The 26,845-nt window shown below is 42.4% G+C and overlaps 4 protein-coding genes across 5 annotated transcripts; 2 read left to right on the top strand and 2 right to left on the bottom strand.

The window, feature by feature from the left end:
• The first annotated feature begins 2,186 nt into the window (after nt 1-2,186).
• Nucleotides 2,187-6,963, top strand: LOC115741596 (leucine-rich repeat receptor-like serine/threonine-protein kinase RGI4). Its single transcript, XM_048280306.1, has 2 exons — nt 2,187-5,335; nt 6,214-6,963. The coding sequence occupies exons 1-2, from the start codon at nt 2,485-2,487 to the stop codon at nt 6,717-6,719; spliced, it is 3,357 nt and encodes a 1,118-aa protein (XP_048136263.1). The 5' UTR covers nt 2,187-2,484; the 3' UTR covers nt 6,720-6,963.
• Nucleotides 6,964-8,232: 1,269 nt separating this feature from the next.
• Nucleotides 8,233-13,510, bottom strand: LOC115741405 (cell division cycle protein 48 homolog). The gene is made up of 10 exons (XM_030675270.2): nt 13,339-13,510; nt 12,315-12,474; nt 12,013-12,241; nt 11,141-11,907; nt 10,821-11,042; nt 10,573-10,644; nt 10,218-10,499; nt 9,659-10,018; nt 8,841-9,153; nt 8,233-8,609 (listed from the first exon to the last, which is right to left on the bottom strand). Exons 1-9 carry the CDS (start codon nt 13,380-13,382, stop codon nt 8,854-8,856), a joined length of 2,436 nt encoding a protein of 811 aa, XP_030531130.2. The 5' UTR covers nt 13,383-13,510; the 3' UTR covers nt 8,233-8,609; nt 8,841-8,853.
• An 870-nt stretch (nt 13,511-14,380) lies between these two features.
• Nucleotides 14,381-18,050, top strand: LOC115741579 (2-oxoglutarate and iron-dependent oxygenase JMJD4). Its single transcript, XM_030675568.2, has 9 exons — nt 14,381-14,764; nt 15,081-15,245; nt 15,807-15,969; nt 16,114-16,231; nt 16,501-16,570; nt 16,659-16,739; nt 16,977-17,033; nt 17,127-17,238; nt 17,458-18,050. The coding sequence occupies exons 1-9, from the start codon at nt 14,555-14,557 to the stop codon at nt 17,928-17,930; spliced, it is 1,449 nt and encodes a 482-aa protein (XP_030531428.2). The 5' UTR covers nt 14,381-14,554; the 3' UTR covers nt 17,931-18,050.
• A 1,066-nt stretch (nt 18,051-19,116) lies between these two features.
• Nucleotides 19,117-22,418, bottom strand: LOC115741566. 2 transcript variants are annotated; one of them, XM_030675539.2, is made up of 8 exons: nt 22,177-22,418; nt 21,824-22,143; nt 21,627-21,713; nt 21,271-21,483; nt 20,925-21,089; nt 20,670-20,723; nt 20,408-20,554; nt 19,117-19,742 (listed from the first exon to the last, which is right to left on the bottom strand). In XM_030675539.2, exons 1-8 carry the CDS (start codon nt 22,220-22,222, stop codon nt 19,365-19,367), a joined length of 1,410 nt encoding a protein of 469 aa, XP_030531399.2. In that variant the 5' UTR covers nt 22,223-22,418; the 3' UTR covers nt 19,117-19,364. The 2 variants fall into 2 exon arrangements, with proteins under 2 accessions (XP_030531399.2, XP_030531398.2); XM_030675538.2 differs by having other exon boundaries at nt 21,824-22,418.
• Between the last annotated feature and the right edge of the window lie 4,427 nt (nt 22,419-26,845).

Genomic DNA, 26,845 nt, shown 5'->3' with positions numbered 1-26,845 from the left:
TTAGAAACAGAAGTTAATTTTTCTACTTCTATTCAAGAAGTTGATTTTTGATAAAAGAAATTAGTTTGGTAACGGTTGAAAATTTCTACATATGAAATATTATTAACACAAAATCTTTTATGAAAAATTATTATCCATTGCTGAAAAATTTTCTTCATTTTTAAACTTTTTAAATTTCTTTAAAAAATAATTTTTATAATTAAAAAAATGTTATTTAGTTTTTAAAAATAAAAAGTTGTTATTTATTTTTTACTCTAGCGGCCGGAAACAATGACTCAAAGAACACAGAGGGAGGCGGCGAAGGTCGCCGGACGAGGGGTGGCGGTCTTGGCCGGCGGTGGCCGACAGCAGCAGCGGTGGTCGCGGGCAATGATGGGCAATGGCCGGCGGAGGTTGGTGGTGGACAATGGTTGGCAGGCGGGGCCCAACGGAGGTTTGCGATGGGTGGCGGTGGGCCATGGTCGGCGGTGGTGGTGGGTGGCGGCCGGTGGAGGTTGGCGATGGGCGGTGGGTGGCGATGGGCGGTGGTGATTGGCGGCAGAGGTCGACGGAGGCGGGCGTGATCGAAAAGAGGGTGAGGGGCATAGTGAAAAAATGATGAGGCGAGAAGTACTTCTTGAGTTTTTTTTTTTTTGGTCGAAAAAGTACTTCTTGAGTTGAGAAACAATTTTTTTTATTTCTCAAATTGGGGAAAAAAAACTTTAGAAGAGAAAATTCACTTCGAAAATAGAAATTTCTTTCGGAAATAAAAAATTTTACCAAACGGATTTCTATTTCAGAAATTACATTATCAAACGAATTTCTACTCTAGAAGCACTTATGGAGCAGAAATTCACTTTCAAAAGTATTACCATGCGCATCATTAATGTCTACGAAGCACTTATGGAGCAGAAATTCACTTTCAAAAGTATTACCATGCGCATCATTAATGTCTACGTCAATACACAGATATGGCGAGGTGGCGTTGGTATGGGTTAGGGGGACTTCTCTGCTTTTGTTGGGTTGTGGTTGTCTCTTTCTCTTTCCCATTCTATCGTTATCAAATTCGAAACCCAAGATAAAAGAGTGAAGTAATTCGATAAACAACTCAAGAAAACTCATCATCTCTCCCTCTCTTTCTCAGAGCTCATATCATGTGCGACCCTCCTCCCCATCTCGTGCCAAGATTCCCTCGGTGGACACCCTTGCACGACAATGCAAAAGGTTTCCTACAAAAACATAAGCACTTCGCAGATTAAGTCACAAGGAAGGCAGCGTCTGTAGAACATGTCCGCTCAGTCACACGACATCACGTGACTGCACCTTTTCTTTTTCTCTTCTTCTTCCTTGCTTAGCTTTTGTATTGGAAAAGGGTTGTGGATTTTGTGGTGGGTGGACAATGGAGTCACGTGATGGGATCTCCAGTAGTTTTGGGAAATTTTTGCTGCTCAATTCCCTGTCATATGGAGCTCTGATTATGCTAAATGAAGGAGTTTTCACACCCCCCCTCCCTTTTTTTTTCCTTCTGACAATTCACATTTTATTATTGTTGATCCTAATTCATGTAATTACAGAATTAGGAAATGGTTTTGGGGAGTATTGAGTGTGTCATAGATCCCATCATGGAACTATAGAAATTTAGCAGAAACAGTTGTTTTCTACCTGCAGACTCTGTCCCTGTCTGCATATTTCTGAACCATTGATTCAGATCTAAATCTGACCTCTAATGGAGCTCTGCATCATGTTCTTTAGTTCCCTAAAACAAAACCCTTTTGACGTCAAGCCAAGACCTGTGTGTTTTGGACATGGACTGGCAGAGAAACAGAGACTTATTGACTTTTCTATGCCATCAAAATGGCAACTTTTTGAGAGAAACTGAAACACAAGGCCTTGTCTCCATTTTCACTCCATGGTTCATCCAATCCCACAGTTTTCCAGATGTGAAAAGTGGTCTCAGAACTGAGAGAGAGAGAGAGGAAAGAGGCAATTTCAAAATTGGTTATGTGACTACGAGGCTGACTGTAAGATGAACTTATGAATAGATTAGAACAAAATTACAGACACCCTGTTTCTTACTCTTGCCAGTTAGCCCATCTCTCTTCTCTTCTCTTTTCTCCTGCTCTGCCCTAATTCAAACTAAAATAAAACAGCAAGTGCTCTGTCTTTCTCCTTTCCCACCTTCCCCACCTCAGTAAACAAATGCAAAAAGAAGAAACAGACACCAATCTTAAAATTCCACTTCTCTCTGCACAAACATCATGGCCTAGCTGTTTCTTGGATCCGGAGATTCTGGGAACATTTAATTTTTGCTTATTGCCTATGCATGTGGTTATACATTCTTAAGGAAAAGAGGGGCAAAAAAAAAGACATTTAGCCCACCAAGACATGATTTTGATTTCTCCAACCATTGCCTCTCCCTAGGCTGCTCAAGCACAAACAACCCTCCTTTCTGTTCCCCTCACCTCGGAGTTCGTAGCAGTATAGTTTTAATTGTTGCTTGTTCTAATGCCTGTAAATCCATGGACTCTCTCCACCTCCCTATGCTTCTTCTCTTTTCTGCTTCTTGTCATGCCTACCCTTCGTTCGGCCTCTGCCGTCAACCCGCAAGGCCAAGCCCTGCTCTCGTGGAAGACAAGCCTAAATGGATCGCTAGGGGCATTGAACGATTGGAACCCGGCAGACGAAACTCCATGCTGGTGGTTCGGAGTCGCTTGCAACTCCAACAATGAGGTCATTGAGTTGAGCCTGAGATACGTCGATTTGCTCGGGTACGTCCCCTCCAATCTGAGCTCGCTGCGTTCTCTGCAGAAGCTCGTCCTCCTGGGGACAAACCTCACTGGGTCAATCCCGAAAGAGATTGGCTCGCTCCCCGAGTTGACGTACTTGGACTTGAGTGACAATGCCCTGACAGGGGCGATCCCGAGTGAGCTCTGCGGCTTGCCCAAGCTCGAGCAGCTCTACTTGAACTCTAACCGGCTCGAAGGCTCGATACCTGCCCTGATAGGGAACCTCTCAAGCTTGACGTGGCTGCTACTATACGACAATCAGCTCAGTGGCGAAATACCGACCGGGATAGGGAAGCTTAGCTACCTCGAAGTCGTCAGGGCCGGCGGGAACAAGAACCTTGGAGGGCTATTGCCCCAAGAAATCAGCAATTGCACCAACCTGATCATGTTAGGCCTGGCTGAAACCAGCATCTCCGGGTTCCTCCCCACGAGCCTCGGCCAGCTCAAGAAGCTCGAGACCCTCGCCATATACACCACGCTCCTATCGGGCCCGATCCCGCCGGAGCTTGGCCGGTGTGCCAATCTTCAAAACATCTACTTGTACGAGAATTCGCTGTCGGGATCGATCCCGAGCCAGCTGGGGAGCCTACAGAACCTGCAGAGCCTGCTGCTGTGGCAGAACGAACTGGTGGGCGTCATCCCACCCGAGATTGGCAACTGCGAGAGCCTGGCCTTGATCGACATATCGATGAATTCGCTCACGGGGAGCATCCCGGCCAGCGTCGGGAATCTGACCGGCCTCGAGGAGCTGCAGCTCAGCGTCAACCAGATCTCAGGCCAGATCCCGAGGCAGCTCGGAAACTGTCGCGAGATGACCCACATCGAGCTCGACAACAATCAAATCACGGGCACGATCCCATCCGAGCTGGGGAATCTAACGAACCTGACGATGCTGTTCCTGTGGCAGAACGAGCTCCAGGGCGTGATCCCACCGTCCATTTCCAACTGTCAAAATCTGGAGGCCCTCGATTTGTCCCAGAATGGCTTGACCGGTCCCATCCCCAAGGGAATATTCCAGTTGACGAAGCTCAACAAGCTCTTGCTCTTGTCCAACAACATCTCCGGCGAGATCCCGCCGGAGATCGGGCAATGCGGGTCGCTAATCCGGTTCAGGGCGAGCAACAACCAGCTGACTGGGCCGGTCCCCTCTCAGATAGGAAACTTGAGCAGCTTGAATTTCTTGGACCTTGGGTCTAACCGGATCACCGGTTCGATCCCCGACGAGATTTCAGGCTGCGGCAACCTGACGTTCTTGGATTTACACTCGAATTCGATTTCTGGGAACTTGCCGGGCAGCTTGAATCGGCTGGCTTCCTTGCAGTTCGTCGACTTCTCCGACAACTTCATCGAAGGTCCGCTGAGTCCGAATCTCGGTTCGCTAAGCTCGCTCACCAAGCTTGTCCTCGCGAAGAACCACGTCTCCGGTTCGATCCCCACCCAACTCGGCTCTTGCGCGAAGCTCCAGTTGCTCGACCTCAGCAGCAACCAGCTCTCCGGGAGTATCCCGGCGAGCCTCGGCGGGATCCCGGCGCTGGAGATCGCGTTGAACCTGAGCTGTAACCAGCTCTCCGGCGACATCCCGGCCCGATTCGCCGACCTCGACCGGCTCGGCGTGTTGGACATCTCCCACAACCAGCTCTCCGGGGACCTCCGGTTCATCGCCGTCATGCAGAACCTCGTGGTTCTCAACATATCCCACAACAACTTCTCCGGGCGCGTGCCGGACACGCCCTTCTTCGCGAAGCTCCCCCTGAGCGTCCTCTCACAGAACCCCTCCCTCTGCTTCTCCGGAAATGACGGCTGCGGCTCCGGCGGACGTGGTGGCTCCAGGCGCGTCTCCGGCGCGCGCGTGGCGATGGTGGTCCTGCTCTGCACGGCGTGCGCTTTGCTCCTCGCGGCGCTCTACATCATCCTCGGACCGAGGAGGAGGGACCCAATGGGCTTCAGTGGTGGGCCCAGTGAAGGGGACCGTGACGTGGAGATGGGCCCACCTTGGGAAGTGACGCTGTATCAAAAGCTCGACTTGTCGGTCGCTGACGTGGCGAGGTGCTTGATCTCTACCAACGTGATCGGGTGCGGCCGGTTCGGCGTGGTCTACCGGGTGACCATCCCGTCCGGGTTGACAGTCGCGGTGAAGAAGTTCCGAGTGTCGGAGAAGTTCTCCGCAGCCGCCTTCTCGGCCGAGATCGCCACTCTGGCCCAGATCCGGCACCGGAACATCGTTCGATTATTAGGATGGGGCACCAACAAGAAAGCCAAATTACTGTTCTACAACTACATGCCTAATGGCACATTAGGCGCGCTATTGCACGAGGGTAATTCCTTGGGATCAGTCGGTTGGGAAACGAGGTTTGAGATAGCGTTAGGAGTGGCCGAGGGGTTGGCCTACTTGCACCATGACTGCGTCCCGCCAATCTTGCACCGCGACGTGAAGGCTCACAACATATTGTTAGGGAATCGGTACGAGGCGTGCCTGGCCGACTTCGGGCTCGCCAGGCCGGTTGAAGACGGCAACTCCTCTCTCTCGACAAGCCCGCAATTCGCCGGCTCCTACGGCTACATTGCACCCGGTAACACATCCATTCCCTAATTTATCTTCCATATCATTTGATTTAAGTTTCGTGACAGTTTGACAATTTCGGTACGAAGTTTTTGTCTGGAATAAGAAGGGTTAAAGGACAGGATTTAGAAACTCTTTGGCACAAGCATATAATCTATAGTCGCTATCGGATTATAAATGACATGACAGTAGAATTTTCCCATATGGGGTCTCAAGAACAAGGATTGGTCACTTAGATTATCGAGAGAAAATTATTTAAAAAGTCAATAGTTTATTGTACGGCGGTCAATTCAATCCTAAACTTTTCAATTGTGTCAATTCCTAAACTTTTCAATTGTGCCAATTCAGTCCTAAATTTTCTGACGATTTGTCAATTTAATCCCAGACCTTTCAATTGTACCAATTTAATCCTAAACCTTTAAACAATTTGTCAATTTAATTATAAGCCCTTTGACTATTTGCCAATGTAGTCATTCCAACCAATTATCCAAATAACGGGTTTATGATTAAATTGAAAAATCGTCAATAAATTTATGATTAAATTGACATAATTAAAATATTTATAATCGAATTTACGACTCTTTGGGCAATTATTCCAATTATCGGGTGTTGCTGCTTTGTGGTTTGCTTTTGGTCCGTGAGAAGTGACCTTTAGAAGCACATTTGGCAGTATTACATGGAAATCATACGTTGGAGTGACCACACATGCCTTTTGCATGGACGGTCTCTGTTCGCTTTGTAAGCACGATGTGACATTGCAAATTTGCATGTATTATATGCCCAGAGATGCGACCCGTTTGGCTCCTTCTGCATCGTGCACGTTCAGGCCCCAAAAGCAAAAGCACGCACAGCGTCTTAATGAATCCTGAATCATTGTTGTGTCCGCAGAGTATGCTTGCATGCTGAAGATTACCGAGAAAAGCGACGTGTATAGCTTCGGAGTAGTCCTGCTGGAGATCATATCCGGGAAGAGGCCGGTGGACCTGTCGTTTCCCGACGGCCAACACATCATCCAATGGGTCAGGGACTACCTGAGGAGCAAGAAGGACCCGGTGGAGATCCTGGACCCGAAGCTCCAGGGCCATCCGGACACGCAGGTGCAGGAGATGCTCCAGGCGCTCGGGATCGCGCTGCTCTGCACGAGCAACCGCGTCGAGGACCGGCCCACGATGAAGGACGTCGTGGCGCTGCTGAGAGAGATAAGGCAGGACCTGACCGCCGTGGGGGCCGAGGCCCACAAGCCAAACAGTTGCCAATCCGCGAAAGGGACGGTGGTCCCGTCCTACTCGTCGTCGTCGGTGACTCCAGCTCAACTGCTGGTCCTCCAGGGGTCTTCAAACTGCTCACTGGCTTATTCATCCTCTTCAGCCAATTATGGATCAGGAAACCAATGACAACTGAAGTCTAGTTTAGTCGAAATAAAATCCAATCACTAAGCTTGCGTAACTAGCTAGGAGTAGATGAGATGAGAGGTCATTGTAAAGATCAATTTAGGAGTAAAGGGCAGCTGATATTTTAGCTGATTCCACACCAAGATGAGCAGAAGTGTTCTTTTCAATATAAGTAGATGAGCAAAAGTGTTGAAATAGAAAGAAAGCTGACATTACTTTCCTTGGCCAAAATTAGCCCTCAATTTCTTTTATCTTTCACCAAGGTGGGTCTTTTTTTAAAAAAATTAATTTTTTTTTTAAAATTATTTTATTTTTGTTTTTTTTGTGGTGGGGCGTTTGAGAGAGAGAGAGAGACAGACAGAGGCAACAAAATATTGGCCCTAACCGTGAAGTCATTTTCTCTCATATCTTGTGAAAGCGGCCATGAGGATGATGGTGCTGATGGAAATGTGCATGCACTGTTGGCTTTTGCATGCGATTCTTCTTCTCCTCTTCTTTTCTCTGTTCTCAATAATTGGTGTGATTTGATGGTAGATGGACAGGGCATGGAGGGTTGTGTGGTGGTGGGGGAATTTGAGGGAATTGTGATTGGGTTGTGCAAAAAGGCAAAAAAAAAAAAAAAAGGAAAGAAGAGAAAGGAAAAAACCCAACAATGTAACATGAAGCTAAGCTCCCCCTTCATTTCATGCAAAAGTTCAAAGCCCCCACCATGTGCAAAGGGAGGTGATAGAAGATTAGAATGCAATATATGGAGTTTGTCAAAAATAAAAGGAACCATGCTATTACAGCGTTTCTCTACTCATTTGTTCCGTTGCATTCAGTCCGAGAAGGCAAATCTTTCGAATAGCATAACTAATCATTCCGACAATTTTTTTTTGGATGAAATTTGTTTTGATTATGCATGACTTCATAAGATGAATATCATGGAAAGCACAAAGTTCCATGAAAATTAAAAAAACCATGCTAGAACTCATTTGTCCTGTTGCATTCAATTTGAGAAGGCAAATCTTCTGGACAGCGTAGCTCATCTTTCACTTGTATATGGGCTCTTTTGGACACTTAAAAGAATCCAGTGACCATGACTTTAGTTTTCATCTTTCACGCTAACACATGGATGAAGAGTGAAATGCTTTCAGCTGAGAACTTGATCAGTGAACTGTTGCAGCATCTTCTGGCTTTCACAAGTAGTTAAGCACCAAGGACAATCAAGCCTATAAAAGACCAAGATGTCTCCTTGGCTCTTTTCTCGACTCGCACGTGGGGCGCATGTGTGAGTTACAAACAAAGTACAGGGCTCAGCCTAGTGACTGGATGGACCCCCCACTAGGGAGATCCACAATCTTATTGTGTTGGTCCTAAAGAATTGAAGAATCCCAGAGTAAATTACTAAATCCTACTGGAGAACATGGAGGGGGGGTCTCATGTTTGGCTCTCCTTACCACATGCATGGAATGCAAATTACATTTGCATTGTATCCCACATGAATGCTTCAAAGGATCTCAGCAGAAAGAGTTGCATGTACCCATAAAGCCCTGTTTCTCGCTGCAGTGCTTTTGGCAAAAGGGCCACTTTATTTATTGTACAGCTAGAAAGAACATTCACACCTTTTCCAAGTATTGGTCACAGGCCACATGCTTAAGGAAAGGAAAAACTTCCCATGTCCTTACTATTTACATTCGAGTAAAGTATAAACTCACCAAGAGTTGCAATCCTGGACACAGATTAGCAACTCCAGTTCTGGAAAAAGGCGAAAAAAGTAAGTATTACTCACTGTTATAAACGCCAGGGAGACGGTATCGCATTCCATGCGAGGCCTTAGATCGGTGCTGCTAGTTTATTATGAAATGGGGTTCACACTGACATGGTGCATAAGAAGTAGCTCTGCCCGCACACCTGTTAAATCGGTTAACAAATGTGAGTCAGATTATCCTCTTTAAATGATCCTAAATAGGAAGATCTGAGTTTACTAATAGCATTATACTGAATATCCAAATGGCAACGGTTTGAATTTGATCATTTTTGGAAATCTATCGGATAAGTTACGACATCTCATGAATTTCTACCGTGAGGACGAAAGAACCTGCAAGTTTTACAACTGAAGAAACTGGAGCAGGAGATACTTGCATTTGTCTAAAGCTCAGCTGTACAGATCATCATCATCTCCAGCAGCATTGGCAGAAGCAAATGGGTTGGAAGCTCCTCCTGCAGCGGCATTCTCAGGACGGTCAGGGAACCGGAACTCGGATCCAAAACCACGGGATTGCTGCAGAGTCTGAGCAAAGAGTTGGTATTTCCGGATATCCGCATCACTGACACTTCGACGTGCGTATTTCATCGACTCCTCGAAGTGCGCTGCCTTAATTTCGGAGACATCGTCAACAGTATCCTCTTCCATTGCTTCAGGGTTCTCTCTCTTCCGTCGCTCTCTTTCAATATCCTGCAACCACACAAATCGAGCAATTTCAGAAGGAAAGGGAAAGAAGTCATCTAAGCCTGACACCATACCCGCGAAGTAAAGTTAAGAACATAAATGAACCATCATTTAGTTGGTTCAGAATTCACAAAACACAACTTCTGCTAATGCATTCTAAAAAACATTAAGAAGCATAATGGGAGCAACACCCCACACACCAAAACACACATGCATTCAACTATCAACTTCTGGTACCAACTACCAAGACCTCTAAGTTTAATTTTCTATCACTAGATCACAAATACTAACAAAAATGGTGATGCCACCTGCCCTAATTGCTATACATAACCCATCCACATTTAAATTCATCAGTTACTAAGAGGTTCCCATGCGAATGGGTCCATATTGGAAGCCTGTAAAAGCTTTCACATTTAAGTCAACAAGTTAGAGAATGAAAGTCCAATTACTTCTCTGATTGCATATTGATGGAAGCTTCAACTTCAAGAATAAGGGGAATAACTCCCATTACCTTCTCGATATTTTCTCTAATAGCATACTTGCAAGCACGCTGACATATTTCAGTGATATCGGCACCACTGAAACCGTGTGTATAACGTGCAAGAGCTGCCAAGTCGACATCTCTAGAGACAGGGGACTTCCTCAAGCATGCTTTGAAAATCTGGAGACGAGAAGCCTCATCAGGCAGAGGAATATAAATTAGTTGGTCCAATCGTCCAGGCCTGAGCAATGCTGGGTCAATGATATCTGGCCTATTTGTTGCCCCTATTATGAAAACTGTTTTTTTGGCTGTCATTCCATCCATTTCCGTTAGAAGCTGATTCAGAACCCTATCTGCAGCACCACCAGCATCACCCACAGAACTTCCACGCTGAAAGCATTCATCAACATAAATTGACGTAAGCATCTCCACTAATGTAACACATAAGAGAAGAAAGTTTTTTGTTATATCAAAAGTGCAAACATGGCAATCTGCTATGGGAGACCTACTTTATCGTGTATTTAAAGAGACCAAAAGCACAAGCATATAATAGGCGGTGTAGAATTCGAGGTGAGGACAAAGGGTGTACCTGAGTTGCAATGGAATCAAGTTCATCAAAGAAAAGAACACAAGGAGCAGATTGCCTCGCCTTGTCAAAAATCTCTCTCACATTTGCTTCACTTTCTCCAAACCACATTGTCAGTAGTTCGGGACCCTTAACACTTATAAAATTTGCCTGGCATTCATTAGCAATTGCTTTTGCTAGAAGTGTTTTCCCACAACCAGGAGGACCGTAAAAGAGAACACCCTTCGAAGGTGACATGCCAAATTTCTCAAATTTCTCAGGATGCTCCACTGGGTATTGGACAGTCTGTCAACAAATGTAAATATCAGAAAATCCCATAGGAATTGTTTTGGAAGAACGCTATTGAGCATCTACAAACCTCTTGAAGTTCTCTTTTGACATTATCCAGTCCACCAATATCATCCCAGGAGACATTTGGAACTTCCACAACCTACCAACAAAATATGCAGGCATTTTCAGTTAATTTTGCTCTCTACTTAGCTACAAAACTAATCCAAAAGCATTGAACAAGTAGACAGAAAAAGAACTTTATCCCTTAAACCATGAGGTGCTGCAAACATTACAAATATGACCGTAAACCCTAAGATAGCTATAAAATGGACTCACCGTCTCTCGCAAGGCTGAGGGATTGGAAGCTACAAGAGCAGTTTTGAAGTGTTCATTTGTCACGGCCATCGAGTTCAGAATTTCTGCATCAATGGTTTCGTCTTCTAGATCAATCACATCCATTTTCTCACGGATACATTGAAGAGCAGCCTCAGTGCAAAGAGCAGCAAGATCCGCACCAACATAACCATGAGTATCTTTTGCCACTCTTTCTAGATCAACCTGAGACACAACATTAGGTAGACATCAGGGATTGTCACTTCATGAAAGAAATAAGAAGTACTGTTACTTATCCATCAAAGGCAACGAAAGAATCCCACGTCATCTGCAAGCTTCATATTCTTCGTATGGATTCTGAGAATTTCCAACCTCCCAACCTCGTCTGGTACGCCAATATCAATTTCCCGATCAAATCTTCCGAATCTTCTCAAAGCAGGGTCAACGCTATTTGGTCTATTGGTAGCTCCAATGACAATCACATGAGCCCTGCTTTTAAGACCATCCATTAGGGTCAGAAGTTGAGAAACAATCCGCCTTTCCACTTCACCATGTGTTTTTTCCCTCTTTGGCGCAATGGAGTCTAGCTCATCAATAAAAATGATTGCAGGAGCATTCTTTTCGGCTTCCTCAAAAGCCTTCCTCAAGTTGCTTTCACTCTCACCAGCTAATTTTGACATAATTTCAGGTCCATTGATTAAGAAGAAGAATGCACCAGTTTCATTAGCTACAGCCCTTGCAATCAAAGTTTTTCCAGATCCTGGTGGCCCATAAAGCAGGATACCCTTGGGGGGTTTCACACCAATGGACTTGAACAGCTGTGGATGTCTAAGAGGAAGTTCTACAAGCTCACGTATCTGAGCCATTTGTTTCCTCACTCCACCAACATCATCGTAACCAACTTCAGTCAGTCTCTCCTCTTCCTCACGCTTGATGGGCTCTCCTTCACAGAAGATCTCAGTATCTGGTGCGACAATGCAGTATTCACCAGGGTCTGTCTCTATTACTTTAAATTCAACACTTCTCATACCACCTCTAACAAGGAAAAGATCACCTTTCCTCACAGGGCGGTAAGATTCCAAGAAATAAGCTGCAAAACAACAAAAGACAAGTTACAGCTATCAACCAAAATTGCAGTGAGAGAAAACTACAAAAATGAAATGATGGTGACTTAGAGAGAGAATTTGAGACCTACGCTTTAAATATGCATCAAACAAGTTGCCAGTCACTCCCTCAATGGTATCATCAATTGGAAGAATGTGAACCCTCCTTCCGTACTTCACATCAGGACATTGATGGACGGATATTACGTCTCCAAGGTGTACCCTGAGGTTAGCTCGAACAACTTTGTTCATCCTGATTTTTGGTTCTTCGCATTGTTCATCAGCAAGCACGACACAAACTGTGTCTCTCCGCTTCTTGCCCTTTTGCAAAGAAAGGGAGAGTAAGAGACTATTTAACCATCTCCAAGCAGCTAGAGAGAAGGAAAAAACCCACCTTGAGCAAAATTGTATCTCCTCTGAACAACTGAAGCTTCTCCATTGTGGAAGGGTGCATGGAAACAACAGAATTGTCATCATTGATCGCTTCGTCCACGATCAGACGATTAGGAGACTTCTTACGCTCCAGAATGGCAGTGGAGTAGTCCTTCTTGCCACTTCTCCAACATCAAGGTCAACATAGTAAGTCAAAAAAAAAAAAACCTAAGTAGGAACGACAGCAGACATGACATCATTCAGATAACAATACATTCGCTGAGGGAGGCAATGGAGACACAGTAGAAGACTGTCACAAGTAAACCAATGCGAAAGTTTAATCGAGCATGTACCGCTTCAAGATTTTGTTTTGCCTACACTAAAGTTTGCTAAACCACTTGATTAAATTTTGTGACTTTATGATGCAAAAGGAGTTTAACCGTAGGCTGACCATTAGCATGTCTTGGGCGCGCCTCCAGCTTTTTATGGAACTTTTCTTGTGATCATTCTATACGATGTTAGATGTCTGAACCTCTTGGAGGACTGATAATCCCACTGGGTCACTATTAGCCCCTTTGTCCCACCGAACCAGGAACTACCAAGATAAAGGTCCCCAAGATTGGCCCAGAGAAAATGGTCTCCCTGAGGGCCTCAATCCATGACCATGCTTCTACTACACAGTGGGAAAGTTCTCACTTTACTAAATTACTATCTCCATAGTTCATGCTTAGTGGAAGAACAGAGAAGAGAGCACAAAAACAAGCACAGCAAAATAAGCCCACTTAAAAACTCTTGAGCTTAGAATAAGAACCGACAAAAAATCCCACTTTTTTACACAATAAGCACATGCCCCAACCAAACCCCAGATTAAGATACACAACCCCACCCCAGATATATCATACCCATCAAGAGAAGACACTAATACTGCGTCAAGAACGGACAGAGAACAAGGGGAAAAGACTACCAGAGCATCAACAAGGACTAAAGCATGCGACGATTCAAGAGCAGCGAGTTCAAAAGAAAGAGAGGTGGCGGTAGATGAGTACGCGTCAAGAGAAGACGAGGAAAGGCTTGGTCTAGGATCCGCCATGGCTCTGCTGCCGAACAGTTGCTCTCTCCTCTCCGCGGGAGGCGCTCGACTTCGACTTCTTGCAGGTGAGCTTCGAAGGAGGACGAAAAGTGGAGATTAGGACGAGCTGCGGGGAGCGGGTCCATCGTTGTTGCCGACTTCCGAAGGTCCGACCAATGGTTGATGTCCACCTTCGTAGTTCCGCAAGTTACACAGGGGCACGTAGCCTCCGTGGTCGTGTCCGAGTAAAAAGGTAGAAACTTGGAAATCGAATAGACCATACACTATTGCTATTGCTATTGCTTTTACTGATCTTTATCGGACGACAGATGAAAAAGAAGGAAGCCGAATTTGTTTTGTTTTGTTTTTTTTTTTGCCCCTTTTTGTCGTTCAAAATGGGAAAATATCAAATTTTGGCCAAAAAAGTGAACGTAAATCATAATAAAGTGGGCAAATTTTAAAAAAAGAGGCCCTTTTTTTTTTCAAACAACGATATGAAGTATATTTTATTTCAAATAAAGATCTAAATTATCATTATTTTGAAAAAATTTTTATTCGAATAAAAAATTTTATTTTTTCAAATAAGGATATGAAATGTATTTTATTTCAAATAAAGACCTAAATTATCATTATTTTGAAAAAAAATGATTTAAAGTGACATTTGTTTCAAATAAAAATACAAGATGTCCTTAGAGTATCAAATAAAGATGTGGACATATCAATCTCAAAAAAGAATATGATATCACTCCACATGGGGGTAGCGGCCAGCCCTCCTATCTGTCTTGTTTTTCTTTTCTTTTTGAAAGTTTTAGTCTAATTTATCTAAAATTTAAGCTAAAACTGTTTTTCTCAAAAATTCCATAAATTGTTCAGAATATGTTGGAGAGAGGTTAGACTCTTATTTGAAAAAAAAATTACTTCAAATTTTTAATAAATTGAAAAACAAGAATATGAAAAAAAAAATTAATACATTCTGGTGAAATTAAATTAAAATAAAGGAGAGAATATAAAATCCCGCACGTTCTCCTGCTTGACGCCGGTACGTCCCCAAGAGAACGAAGCAAGCTAACTTTGCTCGCGACCCTTCGGCATCTGCTGTAATTTGAGCTCCTCCTCCTCCTCATCGGAGCGCCAAAAAGAAGAGAAAGATAACGCCTTGGCTGTTCGCTTCAACTTCTTGTGTTGATTTCGAGATGGGTCTTCGAATCGCGGGGCACATAGAGAGGTTGAACGGCAAAGAACTGACTTATCAGGAGTTCGTGGAGAGATACTTGCGCAAGAATCAGCCGGTGGTGCTCACGGGTCTGATGGACGATTGGAGAGCTTGCAAAGATTGGGTCACCCGCGATGGACGCCCCAATCTCCCATTTTTCGCTGCCCATTTCGGCAAATCCAGAGTTCAGGTATCGGCTTCGACTATTGGTTCCTCGCATTTTCCTCTGGCTGTTTGTTCTCGATTTATTGACCCGATTGTTGGATTCGTGGTATGCTAAAGACCAATCTGCAATTTCAATGTCGTTCAGTGATTCGGGATTTGAGGTGGTGAGGATAAGACAAACCCATTACATGATATAGAGATTGTGTGCTAACTAAATGCATATTTCTTGATCGTTTTGAAAGGGCGGCGTCATGGAAATTTGGTATTTTGGAGATAAGTTGCATGCTTGGAGGTTCCCCTGCAATTTTGTTATATTTAATGGAGCCATTCTTTCATGAAAGGTAGCTGATTGTGGCACGAGAGAATTTACAGACCAGAAGAGAGTGGAGATGTCCGTCTCGGAGTTTGCTGAGCATTGGCTTATGGGATGGAAGCCGGAGGAAAGTGAAATTCCAACCAGTGATAGACCGCCTGTGCTTTATTTGAAGGATTGGCATTTTGTGAAAGTAAGTGTTAACTGCCAGATTCAACTTATCAATAGCCGTCCGATGGAAGTATAGTCTTATTAGGGGCACCAAAAGGCTGGTTCAGGGTCCTCCATTACCTGTTTAGTTTGTCACTAAAATAATTATTTAGGTATATTGGGTGTCTCTTTGCACGAATTGTACTCTACTAAAATTTGAAGATTTGAGTGAAGGTATAATGTAATGGAATAAAACTCATTAAGAGTTGTACAAAGTTAAGTTTTGAATGATACACTAGATCTTGGCATGGTATCTATTCGTGAAAGGACAAGAATAGTTCTATCTAAAAGGAAGTGACCCTCCTTCTTAAGCTCTTGAGGCATTACCATGCATGTAATATGGGGTGTTGTTTTTGTTTTTTTTGCATAGTGGATTATCATTGCATATTGCACTTTGGGTTCTTACAGATGACATAATTTAGGGCTTTGCTTCTTTTTCTGTTGTTCCTTCAATAATGATCTCAAAGCATCGTTCACTTGCAGAAAGAATATAACTGTTTTTTTTCTCTCTGACATTTTCATTGATCATTAATGTAAATCTCAGGACTATCCCGACTATGTAGCATACACGACACCGGTATTCTTTCGTGATGATTGGCTCAACCTGTATCTTGATTGTTACCGTATGCATATGGATCCCGAAATGTACCAAGAGACTGATGATATAAGTTGCTCTGATTACCGTTTTGTTTACATGGGAGCAAAAGGTTCGAGCATGGATGTTACAAGTACCTTTTTGCACGAATTTACCTCATTATCAGAGAAGAAAGAAGGAAAGGGGGGGGGGGGGGTGTTTGAAGGAAGTTGATTATTCACAGATCAGTAAGACTTGCCTTTGGCTTTGTTCTCAGGATCTTGGACTCCTCTTCATGCTGATGTGTTCAGGTCATGTAGCTGGTCTGCGAACGTATGTGGGAAGAAACAGTGGCTTTTCCTGTCTCCCTCACAGTGTGACCTTGTGTTCGACAGGTTTATAGCAGGATTTACCCTTTAGCTAGTTCCTGAAAGTTTTTTCTTACAGATTGAGAAATGGGATTGTCATTTCAGAATAATCAATCAACTGTTGTGACCTTTTGGCCACTGTCTTCCATCCACTCCTTTCCCTCTCTGTTTTCTGTTTCTTTGTTGTATTGTACTCACTCAGATATAAGACATGTTAGGTACTGTGGATTGCTCTTTGCTACCTTCATTAATTATGGTTTTATTTGGCTCACCATCTCTTCTCATTCCACTTGTAGGAATATGAAAAACTGTGTGTATGACATCTTCAGCGATGCGAGCGAAATGACCTTTCCTGGTTTTAAGGAGGTAGCAATTGTCTAGAGATATAGCAGTTAATTGATTTTCTAATTGTTTGTGCTTAAGTTGATATGCGAAATTGTTATAATAACTGCAGACGATATGGACGGAGTGCATCCAAGAGGAGAATGAGATCATCTTTGTTCCCAGTGGATGGTACCATCAAGTTCAAAATTTAGTATCTCTCTCTCCTTCTATTCCTCATGTGTTTCTGCTAATGCTAGGGCTTTAGTTCCCACTTCTTCGATATTCTATTTCATCTGATGACTATATGCATTCCAACTAGTGGCAGATAGGATAAAAGTTTCTTTGCTGTTAGAATGTTAATTTTCACTGCAGTTCTCTTAAAGCTTGTTACATGCCTTTAGATTGCATGAATGTACATTTGATGCTTCATGTTTTGTCTAAACTTCAGGAGGATACCATATCCATAAACCATAACTGGTTCAATGCACATAACTTATCCTGGATTGTAAGTATTGCCAATTCAGCCTTATAGTAGCATCCAAGAAAGAAATGAGAGATGCAGTGAAGCTAATGATGCATTTTACTTGTATTCTCACAGTGGGATTTGCTCTCAAAGGACTACGATGATGCAAAGGAATACATAGAGGACATTCGGGATATATGTGATGACTTTGAAGGTCTTTGTCAGCGCAATCTTGCTGCAAATACAGGTATCATTCTTTCTCTGTTCTTCTTTAGTTCAAGTTACTGTCTATTAGGCTTCTGTTGTAGACTTCATTGAGTCAATTCTGATTTTCGTTTTCAAGGTAGTCTCTACTGCGAGGTTTAATTTGTGCCCCAATCTGTATGAAGTATACTAAATTAACAATATTGGACTCTGGTTGTGGTTATTCTTTGTTGTGCACTGATATGAAGCTATTCTTTCGCAGGCATGAACTTCTACGACTTTCTTATTTTCATAACGCGTTTTGCCCTGGCATACATGGGCCAACTGTACTACCTTCTGAGAGGCGATGATGATACCATCCAGCACTCATCCTTAACAGTGCAGCAACTAGCTTTGAACCTTGCTTCCATAAGAAAGGTTGCAACGAAAATGAAAGATGCGGAGGGCTTCCAAAAACATCGAGATATCCTGGATACAGAGGAAACTTTGAGCGATCCCAAGTTCTCTGAATTGAGCATTAAAATTGGCAATGCATACAGGATGATGCTTGAACCATCACCTCTGAGTTATTACACAGCCAAAGCCTGTGTAGATGTTCTCGGGGACTTTGACTTTCTCAAAAGTTGGTCGCCGGTTTGCACTCCGGGTGATCTAGTGAGTTGTATAGACGATGCTGTTGAAAACCTGAATAGGATAGGCAGCAAAAACAACATTCATTTGGGGGAATTAGTTTGAGGTTTATGTTCCCTTGCAAAGATTTATCTCCCACTTAGAACCTTTGAGGTTACTTTCTTCTAAAACTTCTTGTAATGTAATGAATGAAGTACCTTAAGGGAATCTGAAATACTTTAGCCATCAAGAGTCTCTTGCTTTGCTAGAAAAGAAGTGTTGGCATCTACTTGTCAACGCCGTCTGGTACGCCTGAATGCCTCGACGTGTGCAGATGTATAGCTCCCTCAGCATGTGAATTTGAAAGGAATCGAGCAACCGCTGACACCACTAAAGTGCGCATATGCGAGATAGGAAAGTCACCTCCAATAAATTATGTGAATGCTCTAAGCATCCGGATACGGATGGGACACCGCCTAATGGAAGCCATGGAAATGTCAGGCCGGCTTCTTTTTCTAAAACAAAAGCAGCCACAACCACAAGCATGAGATGCAGATGACTCTTTCCTCTTGCTTTTATTTGAGTAGTCCCACTAAAAAGACTGGCTTAGTTGCTTTTTTAAGCTGAAGAATCTGTCCAAGGCTTTTCCATTCGAGTCACCACCACAACCTGCCCAGTTGGAATTCCCTGGTGCAAAATTCTGTCTGAATACATGGGTTCTTCAACAACTTCCTCAAGCTTGTCTAGTTTCAAATCAATTCGAATCTTTCACCTCGCCAAGCCTCGCTCATAGACTAAGGTCGGTGACCTATGTACTTATATTTCCCATTCCTGTCAAGATATTCACTGATTGACCCGGATGAATAAAGCTTTTACTATAACATCAAGCAAAGATACATTATTGTCTTATTTTTTAGAGCTGTGGTGGTGGAAGTTAGATACAGTGAGTTATTATAAAGAAGGTTCACTGGCTATCACGCCCATGCCTGGCTGATATATTAAAAGTTGTTTGTTGCTGTTTCCCACATGCAAAGCCTCAAGAGAGAGAGAGAGAGAGAGAGAGAGAGAGAGAGTTATTGATTTCAAATGAAAACATTAGTTTAATTTGGATTTCCAACAAAACAACAAATAGATTATGCAGGAGTGCAGGTTTTCTCAATTGTCAATACCAAGACAAGGTCTGTACTGTGGGTCACTACACAGTTCAGTTGCTTATGATATTTTACTGTCTTGACCCATCTGTCTAATCTCTTTCTGTCCCTTGTTCCCGTTGAAAGTGCCAACCATATGATGTGGAAAGACAGAAGCCTTAAGAACCATGACACAAGCCACAAACCAGTATTATTAACATCTCAATCATTTCCATTTCCCATATACATAGTCCCAAAGTGGGACAATTGATCAGTAACCAGTCAAAAGTAACAATGATATATCAAAAAAGGGAAATTGACCCAAAAAAGATGTAAATACTGGGATGATGATGAGCTAATTCCCCTGAAAATTTGGGTGAAAAAAGAAGAATAAATGACACTCTCTATCCTATATCATTCTGTTCACTGTTCATGGACATCTTACATTCCTTCCAGGACCTCCATAGTAAAAGTAAGTGCCCCAGACATTGTTTCGCCCTTGTTTGATATCATAGCAGTTTGGATGATCCGCCAAAAGATGGAGGTTCGAGGGAGAAAGTAGATTATTATCCCAGTCCACGACTTGTAAGTTTCGGAAGTAGGACGCTTTCCCGAATCCTTCTTCTGCAAAATGGCCACTGCCCATCTGTGTGGATGTGTGAAACCCCGTTGATCTTGTATTAACAATTTCTCCTCCAAACTGCACCATGTCAGCGTGGCTCCTCAAGTGACTGAACAAAAGCGCTGGCCAATACCCAACTAATAGCCCTGAACCAAATTCCAGCCACCAGTGTCCATGCTTCGGATCCTAGTATTGGAAAGGCAAATGATTGTATATAACTATCCAAACAGTATTCAATGTTACCAGCATCGCCTGTTGTTTGAAGTGCTAGCCTAGATAAGTCGATTGCAGCAAACATAATAAGTTTAAGATTTCGTTCGTCGTTTGGATTGACTTGTTGCAATCTTGCATAAGACAAAAGCCACTTGTGGGGGAATGGAAAGATGACTAGATTGGTTTTGCTCTATGAAGCCCCAAAACCAGGCAGAGCAGAATCATCAGTTTGGATGGAATACTTTCATCAATTCAAAGAGAAACAAGAAAAAATTAACCAAAACAAGGAACGCATCTCGAAGAAAATCGACGAGAATCTTGGAATATAATAGTAAGAACAGTTGAACAGCAGCTGGAACTTCGATGTCAATGAGATTGTTGTAGTCAACAGCTTATTTAACAAATAACGTTGCCAATCAATGCATGCTTGTGCACATTTGACTACAGTACTCTGTGCATTATATTATGGAGGTTCAATGCTTAATTCTGCTGGCTTTTCTTCGGAGGGGCAACGCTTTTAGTTTATAGGTAAATCTATGAACTGAGGAAAGCTCAAGTGAGAATGACTCAAAGAGGCGACTTTGTTTTAATACTAATCGTTGAGCTTCAAAAAGTATATAACATTGACTAAAACTCACCTTCCAGACCATCACACCAATATCGAATTGCCTTCCATTGTAGGATGATCTCGGGGAAATTGCAGCACCAATAGCAATCTTGTTGTTGGTCTGGACGAAGCCCGAGCAGAGCAAGTTGTAGCATCCTGTTGCTTGGTATGCATCAGTCTGCAATTTGCATCAGTCGATGTTTATTTTCATAAATCTCGTTGGTTTCTTCTCCATATGGTATAGTCAACATCGAAAGCTTCGCAATGGAATGAAAGAACTTCATAGTACTTACTGTCCAATAAGTGAAAAACCTCGGATAGTTGTCTCCATATAATTCTGGACTGACCTGAACAGAGAGACAAGCCACAAGCTCAGCAACCAAAATGCAAAAGAAACTGCCTAATTTTTAAGGTAACCAAAAACCGGATTGAAAGGTTCGCTGCTGGAAAATTTTGCAGTGCTACTCAGAGTTCCAATGCAATTGCCGAGAACTCGATGCTAACATCTACCACAAAATGAACTGTCACAAGATAACTCTCAGACTTACCTGCCATCCGGCTTCAATGGTATTAAGGTCATTGCCAAAAGAACCGGAGATGACCCAGACTTGCGATAAGCTGAACTCATACATGTCCGTGACGCCAGGCGACCACACGTTAATGCTCGCCTTCGCCCCGAAATATTGTTGACCATTCACGAAGACAACTGCATGCTGTTCCAAGAAGATGATTAGTTGTTTGCTATTCTAGCAGATATGCCCTTTTATTGCTGAACCCAACAACAAGGTGCAAAGAACAGTTAAGAACTATTTTACTCCCGGCTCTCTTGCATTTTTCAGTTTGGAGCCATTCAAATTCTAATTGAACGTATGCTCAAGTATTCCAAATACCAACCTCATGGCCGGTGCCTGTTGAGTCTCTTCTGACATTCCTTCTTAGCTTTCTTCCAAATCTTTGGATGGAACTGGCTCTCAAAATGTCCTTTTCTGTGGTTCTTCTGATTGGAATGGTTCCTTCTGGGCATGACTCGCCACCATCAGTCCATAGCTGAAAGGTATGCGCCGCTGCTTCTGCTGATTCATTTCCTCTAGGCCTCTCTGGTGGATCCTGGGGATTCGAAATTTTAAGCTCACAAATCAGTAATACAAATTTGATAGTAACCCCGAAGCTGAATCTGAAAGCTCGATTTTTTTTTTCTTTGGGGACTTCTTCAAATTGTCCCCAATGAGGAAAGCATAAGAAGTAGTTACCAACGGCTTCTGCCCTTTTAGCTCAGGGTGGTCGAAAGCTGGTTGAAGATGGGTTAGAACGCAGTCTATCAAATCACCATCAGGACTCTGTCGGAAAAAAAAAGGAAAAGAAGAACAAACCCAGATCACCAAAAAGCTTCCACAAGAATGAATGAGGAACAGTCACAAAAGCCAAAAACAGAGGGAGCTGGAAGTGCCTGAATAGTCTTGACTGCTGGTTTGTTGATCTTCCTGAGATGAGCATTGGCGCCTCTCTTCAGCCTCTGTGAATGTTGGCTCGGCTCAAATGTCTGGTTGACCGGGTGGTCATGGGCTGAACCAGTCGGGGCGTGTGCTGAGGAGGAAGGGCCAAGTATAGAGGCAAGAGCGAAGAAAACAACAAACGTTGAAACTGCAACAGAAGAGGAAGGGGAAGAAGAGGAAGAGGAAGAGGAAGAGGCCATTTCTGAGGAATGTCTCCTTGTTGCTGTTGTTTGTTGCGATGGGGCGCTTTGTGTTTGTATGCATTGAGGTTGTCCTGTTGTGTTTTGGTGAGAAGGGCAGGGTTGGCCTGTTGTGGGTTTTGTAAATGGGAGCGAACCTGCCTTCAGATCCATACAAAAACAGAAGCACCAATCAAAACCAGAACACAAAGGGAAAAAAAAACCAAATGGAGGTGGAGTTTTCAGCAGTTTCACTGCCTCTGCCTCATCATTTCCAACAACATAAACAAAAACAAACTCAAAACTTCTCCCCAGGGACACGCAGATTCTTGGGTCTTTGCTCTGCTTTTGCTTCGTTTTTGTGGCTTCTGACACATGAGAAACTTCAAGCACGAGCCCTTTTAAAATGGAACGGGGATGGGCTAAACTTTACTTTTAGGAGTCTTGGCCCCACTTAGGCGTGGGGTCAGAAGGAAAAGTTTTTCTTCTTGAGAGATTATTCCAAATGACATAAACAGCTTATCTTATCTTTCACCTCCGTATTAATCCGGACACGACCGGTGAAATTGACCGATAATTTCGCCCCCGAGAGTCATCCATGAGATTGATGGGGTCTTTCGTAAGATCTACGAAGCTTCAACTTTCTACTTACAGTTAAAGAAACTCGGGTTTAGCCTCCAAGTTGAAGTTGAAACTGACTGGTGGCCAGCGGATTCAGTTCTCACTTCTCAGTCTTTGCTTTCACATTGTGGAAGAAGAATTACTGCTTTACCCAATTTCTTCTTTCATTTGCCCATTCTCTTCTTGTCCTTTTCGGATATGCTCAGTGTCTTAACGATACATTTGTCTTGGTTTGTGTCTGCCTTTTTTTCACTCCCTCGTTTTTGCTTCAAAGTGAATGGAACTGAAGTGACTATAAAACTTACTTGGTAGGTTGCATCAAATGATACTTCCACACATCGGAAAAATCCTAAACCTATTATATGATGGTCAATTCAGTCCTAAATCTCTCAATTGTGCCAATATATTCCTAGACCTTTTAACGATTTGTAAATTTAATCTTAAACATTTTAATTGTGGTCAATTTAGTCATAAACATTTTAATAACGTATCAATATAATCCCTTTTGCCAATTATGCAAAGAATAAGTTTAGTACTAAAAAATTATTTATGTCAAAATTGACAAATTGTCAAAGGGTTTGACACTAAATTAGCATAATTAAAAAGTTTGAGACTAAATTGACTGCTATAATAGGTTTAGAAATTTTTTAATAATCATCCCCCTTTTCATAGGCATGATCTCTTTCAAATGCTAGCTCCCATGCCCAATTCCTCTCAACTTTATCTTTAATGGAAAAGTGGGGTTTGTAGTGTAATTGGGCATCACGTGCCTCTGGCTTTTTTCAATGCCTTTGAGAGAGAATTTTGCATTGGGAGGCCTGAAAGTGAAAGTCACTACCTCTTGTCCTTTTATTGGGTGGTCAAGGGCCAAGCCTAGGCCATACCTTCTTCCATCCCAGCATGCCCAAAAGGACCCATGCTGCACATCCTAGTTTAAGGGAAACACAGATTAGATGGGCAACTATTATTGTCCAGTAACTTTCAGTTTAAATATTGAGATCCACTGAGAGATGCATGGTATGCCCCTAGTTGACCCAAAAATCTACCTATTGTGTGGTGGTGTGGAGAATAAGTGATGGTGGATTAAAATAACAGGAAAAAGGACATTCTTCTAACCTAAAATTTTTTGGGCATATGAGATTCTGAATAGTAGAATGTTAATTGATGGTCAAATGTATATAGAGTGCTAGCATGTCATAATCTTGTGTCTTTAAGGGGTTGTTTGTTTCGAGGAAAATTTCATGACAAAGGAAAAGGAAGATGTTTTATTGGAAAAATGTTTTCCTAGTTGTCTTTCCCCTTTTCAAGTTAAAGAAGTTCATTTTCCTAACTTTAAGCGTACATTTTTTTTTTTTTGGGGGGGGGAGGGGGCGTAAAAGATATTCCACTTAACTAATCTTTTTCGGCAAACCAAAAGCGTGAAAGTCTAAAAAAAAATTAATTTGCAAGAAATTCTTGCACTCAAATGAACATGCCATAAGCTTTGTTATTTTGCATTGTAATAAGTTGTACTCCATGTCACCTTACCCCATTGGAGTTAAGAGTGATCAGTTTTAGAGTGGATAGATTCCCAGCTTGGAATTAGGAACCTATCCTGTTAGGGTCGATTCCCAATTTTTTTTAATCGGGAACCAACCTTGTTGACCCTAGAACCTACCTAGACTTGAATTGGCTAATTCCAAGATCAACCCGGGAAATAGACCGATGCTTTTTTTTTTCTTTATTTCAGTGTATTATACATACAATATGCACGTGTAAAACATGAATATAATTCTTTCTACTTCGGGATAATATGTCAAGCATATTCAATTTCAACAAATATTTTACGTTTTTTTTAAAAAAAAGAGTAAAAGAACTTACTTATGGTTACAATTAAACCGGTTCAAAACTAATTAGATTCTAGGTTCTACCCCAGAATCGGCCTTGCAATTTCCAAATTTCAGATTCCCCGAGTAGAACCGGCTAGTTCAGGGTATAGAACTAGAAACTGATCAGTCAAAATCATTCTCAGGTTTTGGGACCGAGAACCAAACTATTCAACTTGTGAACAAGCCAGTTTAGGTCTATTCCCTAATTAAACCGACCTGATTACTCAGTTCCTAACCGGAGTCCGTCAAAAATTTCATAATTTCGTTTGGGACTGAAGAAGGATCTGCCTCTGATGTCTCTGAAAGACAGCACAAACACTTAAAAGCGGTGCCACGGTCCCCGCCAAGCCGAAAAGTCTGTTATCATAATTTGGCAATTGATTTGTCCGATGAAAATCTTACTTGTGATAAAGAGTGTCTCCATCGTCCGACCAAGAAATAATTGGCGAAACATCATTAATTGCTGGTCGTTTTCCCTTACTTCTCTATTTGGTTCTGCATGCATTTGTTTACAATTGCCTTTTGCAAAGCAATAACTTCAACAAGAGCCCAGGCCAATTGTTGCACAATTGCAAGTCCATCCACCTGAAAGGTTCAATGATATTTGCATATGTATGCATCTAGAGATCTAAACCCGACTTTTTCGTATTTATGCTCCAATTGTCTCATGAAAAATAAATGATTCGAAAAATATTTTCTACAAAATATTTGCTTTGTATTTGCTTTAAAAAACTAGCCAATAGTAATATTTTTTTTTTATCATCGACAAACAATTTATATCTAAACGATTTCGTCCGAATCAAATTATTCTTCGTTCATTCATTTTTTGTAAGTGATTCAAACGAATACTTTTTAAAAAATAAATTCTAAATCATTCATTTTTCGTTAAGCAAATGGATCCACTTCTCATATGACTAAACACCCTCATCTCATCTCAAGATAGACTAAGCAAATAGAGCATTATACACTAATATGTCCGAGTTGTTACCTAACAAATCTCCTTTTTCGGGGGGCACGTATCCTTATTTACTCCTGTTCATATATCTTTGCTAAAAATTACCCAGATCTTGAATCGGGCATAGGTATAGCACGTGCGAAGGAGCTAGCAAATATAAATCGAATAATTATAAGCAGCATTAAGAATCTTTCTTGAGATTGTTCATGCCTGGAAACACGAAGTCATGGGGCCCGTATGCTTGGCCATCCTTTTAGGGTTTCTAGTGCTTGTATGAATAATGGTTTGCTTTCTGCAACTTCGGAAAAAGCTCTCGCTTTATGCCTCTGCAGTTCTCTCTTCTTTTCACAAGCACCCCACTAACATTCTCTCTCTCTCTCTCTCTCTCTCTCTCTCTCTCTCTCTCTGTGGCATATGCAGAGAAAAGAAAAAAAAAAAACGGAGACTGTGAGTTTGAAATGAGTGTCGTTATTCTAACTGGGAGTCACTCCCGTCCCATCTCAAAGAGCAGAGAGTGGAGCCATGACCACCTTTGGTCCTTCAGAAAGAGGAATAGATTCCATCTCCACAGCACCATGAAGATGCTGGATTCCTTTATGACAGCTTCTTCTGTCAAAAGCATGCTCGAGGAGGACTTGACGTTATTGCTTTCCAGAAATCTCATCGGCATCGTCCTAATCTCCCCAACTTGGTATTCCATATCACCGTCTTAAATTCAGTTATTTCTAATCACACGATCTCCCAATCAGTACATGCTTTGTGTATAACGGGCGATGATGTGTGGATGTAAGGTTGAAATTATATTGTCTTTTATAATACTGCCAGAGAGCACTTCCCTTCTCAAAATAACATATGAATACACCTCGGTTTGTTTAGCAATAGATAATCTCTAATGTCGCTTGAAATAATTAGTCAATATGACGACAAAGATAAATATTTTAGTGAAGGTTGGGAATATTTTTCATTTATTTATTTTCGTAAGCTATACAAGCGATCATTCTTAAGAAAGTATTTTCACTTTTCGTGAAGCAAATGCACCCTAAATAGCGACACAAGCATCATATGTCTCTTATACATTCGATTAACCTAACCATGGATATCCAAAGTGTCGTAAAAGACACATGCGTGCACGAGCTTCTAACTAAATTATACCTTAATCTTTAGGGAACAAGGATGTAAAACTTTTCATCATATTGAAGTTGGAGAGAAAGAGATCATGGACACATCTAATGATTTTTGGGTTTCTGTATATACAAGCATGGATGCATGTGCCACGGGTCGATAGATTTGGCTGCCAAATTAGCCCATGCTACGCCCGACGAATCAAGAACAAGCCAGTCGGCCTTCCGTCTA

This window comes from Rhodamnia argentea, chromosome 6, assembly GCF_020921035.1.
Source record: "Rhodamnia argentea isolate NSW1041297 chromosome 6, ASM2092103v1, whole genome shotgun sequence".
NCBI classification, from domain to species: domain Eukaryota; kingdom Viridiplantae; phylum Streptophyta; class Magnoliopsida; order Myrtales; family Myrtaceae; genus Rhodamnia; species Rhodamnia argentea.
The sequence above is the reverse complement of the archived record's forward strand: the minus strand, read 5'-3'. Positions and strand labels throughout refer to the sequence as shown.

What these genes read in the sequence shown, in the direction of transcription:
- LOC115741405 (XM_030675270.2), bottom strand. Translation starts at nt 13,382, where the DNA reads ATGGCGGATCCTAGACCAAGCCTTTCCTCGTCTTCTCTTGACGC. An exon ending in GTTTGATGCATATTTAAAGC is followed by an intron (nt 11,908 to 12,012) that starts GTAGGTCTCAAA and finishes GTTGTTTTGCAG; the next exon opens with CTTATTTCTTGGAATCTTAC. An exon ending in TCAAAAGAGAACTTCAAGAG is followed by an intron (nt 10,500 to 10,572) that starts GTTTGTAGATGC and finishes ATTTGTTGACAG; the next exon opens with ACTGTCCAATACCCAGTGGA.
- LOC115741579 (XM_030675568.2), top strand. Translation starts at nt 14,555, where the DNA reads ATGGGTCTTCGAATCGCGGGGCACATAGAGAGGTTGAACGGCAAAGAA. An exon ending in TCGGCAAATCCAGAGTTCAG is followed by an intron (nt 14,765 to 15,080) that starts GTATCGGCTTCG and finishes CTTTCATGAAAG; the next exon opens with GTAGCTGATTGTGGCACGAG. An exon ending in AGGATTGGCATTTTGTGAAA is followed by an intron (nt 15,246 to 15,806) that starts GTAAGTGTTAAC and finishes TGTAAATCTCAG; the next exon opens with GACTATCCCGACTATGTAGC.
- LOC115741566 (XM_030675538.2), bottom strand. Translation starts at nt 22,222, where the DNA reads ATGGATCTGAAGGCAGGTTCGCTCCCATTTACAAAACCCACAACAGGC. An exon ending in CCATTGAAGCCGGATGGCAG is followed by an intron (nt 20,724 to 20,924) that starts GTAAGTCTGAGA and finishes CTCTCTGTTCAG; the next exon opens with GTCAGTCCAGAATTATATGG. An exon ending in GGTTTTTCACTTATTGGACA is followed by an intron (nt 20,555 to 20,669) that starts GTAAGTACTATG and finishes TGCAAATTGCAG; the next exon opens with ACTGATGCATACCAAGCAAC.
- LOC115741596 (XM_048280306.1), top strand. Translation starts at nt 2,485, where the DNA reads ATGCCTGTAAATCCATGGACTCTCTCCACCTCCCTATGCTTCTTCTCT. An exon ending in CTACGGCTACATTGCACCCG is followed by an intron (nt 5,336 to 6,213) that starts GTAACACATCCA and finishes TTGTGTCCGCAG; the next exon opens with AGTATGCTTGCATGCTGAAG.